Genomic DNA, 2199 nt, shown 5'->3' with positions numbered 1-2199 from the left:
CTTGCCGCATTGAAAGGCTCTTGCTCAGTCCATCTTGTCCAGAGATTTAGGTGTCAGCAGTTTGCAGGTCATTTCTGAAACCTCGAACCCACTCTCACCACATTGCTATTCACTATTACAACATTGAGGGATTGGCCCTCTCATCTCCACTACCTGCCCTCTGCCATCTATTACATCAGTACGGGTGCCGCATATACTGCCTCACCTTGGTCCTCAGAATTGGACCAAGGTGAGGCCCAGCACTAGCAGCACCAACAGCAGCACCAGCAACTACAACAGCAGCCTTCTCCTCAACAACTTGATGCTCCACAGGAGAGAGGGCTCAACATAGGGCAGGACCCCGCCAGAGGCGATATCCCAAACACCGCCCTCAACTTCTTCACCTCAGGCTCCTTCCAGGGATCTGCAGCAGATATTTGTGAGATCTCACACTTGGCCGCCCACACATGTATCACCTAGGTGACCGATGTCATGTTTCACAAGGCAGCGAATTATATCAAATTTGCCGCTGATGAGGTCAGTGGTACTGAGCGGGCGCTCGGCTTTGCTGCTCTGGCTGACTTCCCACAGGTGCAGGGCGTCATCGACTGCACACATGTAGCCATGAAGGCACCTCATCATCACCCAGGAGTGTTTGTGAACCGCAAAGGCTTCCACGTCTCAATGTGCAACTCGTTTGCAACCATAAAAAGATGATCATGCATGTATGCGCCAGACTCCCTGGCAGTGTCATGACTCTTTTGTGCTGCGCCAGTCCACCTTCCCTCAGCTCTTCCCTCAGGGGTGAAGAGCTGAGGGAGGGCGGACTGGCGCAGCACAAAAGCTTTTTTCCCTCCTCTCCTTTCTTTCCTCTTCCTCCATGTGTGGGCGGCCAAGTGTGAGATCTCACAAATATTTGCTGCAGATCCCTGGAAGGAGCCTGAGGTGAAGAAGTTGAGGGCGATGTTTGGGGTATCGCCTCTGGAGGGGCCCTGCCCTATGTTGAGCCCTCTCTTCTGTGGAGCATCAGGTCGTTGAGGAGAAGGCTGCTGTTGTGGTTGCTGGTGCTGCTGTTGGTGCTGCTAGTGCTGGGCCTCACCGGTTGGCTTCTTGGAGACAAGAGCTACCCACTGAAGATGTGGTTCATGAAACCCCTGAGGAGGCCAAGTACTGAGGTCGAGAAGCATTATAATGGGAGCCATATCTCCACTAGATATGTCATAGAACAAGCAATAGGCATGCAGAAGATGCGCTTCAGGTGCCTTGACAGATCTGGAGAAGCCCTTCAGTACGCACCAGCCAGGGTCTCCATAATCAGCATCGTCTGCTGCGCGCTGCACAACATAGCACAGCAGCAAGGATTGGAGCTGCAGGAGCAGCATGGCGCACAGCACACAGCCTCTTCAGAGGAGGAGAAGGAGGACGAGGAACTTGAGATGCAGATGACACCAGCAGTGCTGCACATTGCTGCCCGGGAGGCCTGGGATGGCCTCATCATGGCCAGATTTACTTAACTTGCTCCAATGCAGCCACATGCCTGCACTAAGTTCCCGCCCCATCCCCAGCAACACCATAAAGCATCCCTACAATGACTAAGCCATTCCTCTCACCCAAAGCCTCAATGCTTGAGGTTAAATAATGTGTCACCATTCCCTCCAAATGACAAAGCCACTTCGATGGTTTGGGGCAAAAATGGACAAGACCCGAAAATGGTGCAAAGAAAAACATTTATGTGTGCAATCAAAACAACTGAAACTTATCACTAACAATTTTTGATACACCCACATGCTTACCTTTGTGCATCTACTTTTGTGACATTTTTTTTTGCGAATGCTTCTGCGAGGTGGATCCCTGTGGCTTCAGCAGAGGTAGTTGCAGGCTGCTCACTTTCCTGCTGCGACTCATCAGACATTTTAGGTGGATGTCCTCTGTGTTTTGGAGCCTGTGATGGCCACGTTAAAGTCTGCTCCTCCTGAGATTGTGCAGGGGCAGACTCCGCCATCGTGATCCGAGGAAGCATGTGGGGCTCTGGTTGAGGGGGAGGCAATGGGGGAGAAGTGGGAGCACTTTGAGAAGAGTCCTCAATTCCATGTCCCCTCTCACCATCATCCCTCTCATGGGCCACCTGCATTTCCCTGCTAGCAAGGAGCTGGTGAGCACAGCAGTGGGGTGATAAACGCCCAAGTCAACATTTACATCCCTCTTTGAGAGGAGGTCTAT

The 2199-nt window shown here is 52.1% G+C and overlaps 1 protein-coding gene across 1 annotated transcript; it reads left to right on the top strand.

The window, feature by feature from the left end:
* The first annotated feature begins 471 nt into the window (after nt 1-471).
* On the top strand, nt 472-1493 carry LOC139266587 (putative nuclease HARBI1). Its single transcript, XM_070884182.1, has 2 exons — nt 472-665; nt 1010-1493. Exons 1-2 carry the CDS (start codon nt 472-474, stop codon nt 1491-1493), a joined length of 678 nt encoding a protein of 225 aa, XP_070740283.1.
* Nucleotides 1494-2199: the final 706 nt, after the last annotated feature.

This window comes from Pristiophorus japonicus, chromosome 7 (assembly GCF_044704955.1).
Source record: "Pristiophorus japonicus isolate sPriJap1 chromosome 7, sPriJap1.hap1, whole genome shotgun sequence".
Taxonomy (NCBI): domain Eukaryota; kingdom Metazoa; phylum Chordata; class Chondrichthyes; family Pristiophoridae; genus Pristiophorus; species Pristiophorus japonicus.
Note: the sequence above shows the minus strand (reverse complement) of the source record. Positions and strands in the feature narration are given on the sequence as shown.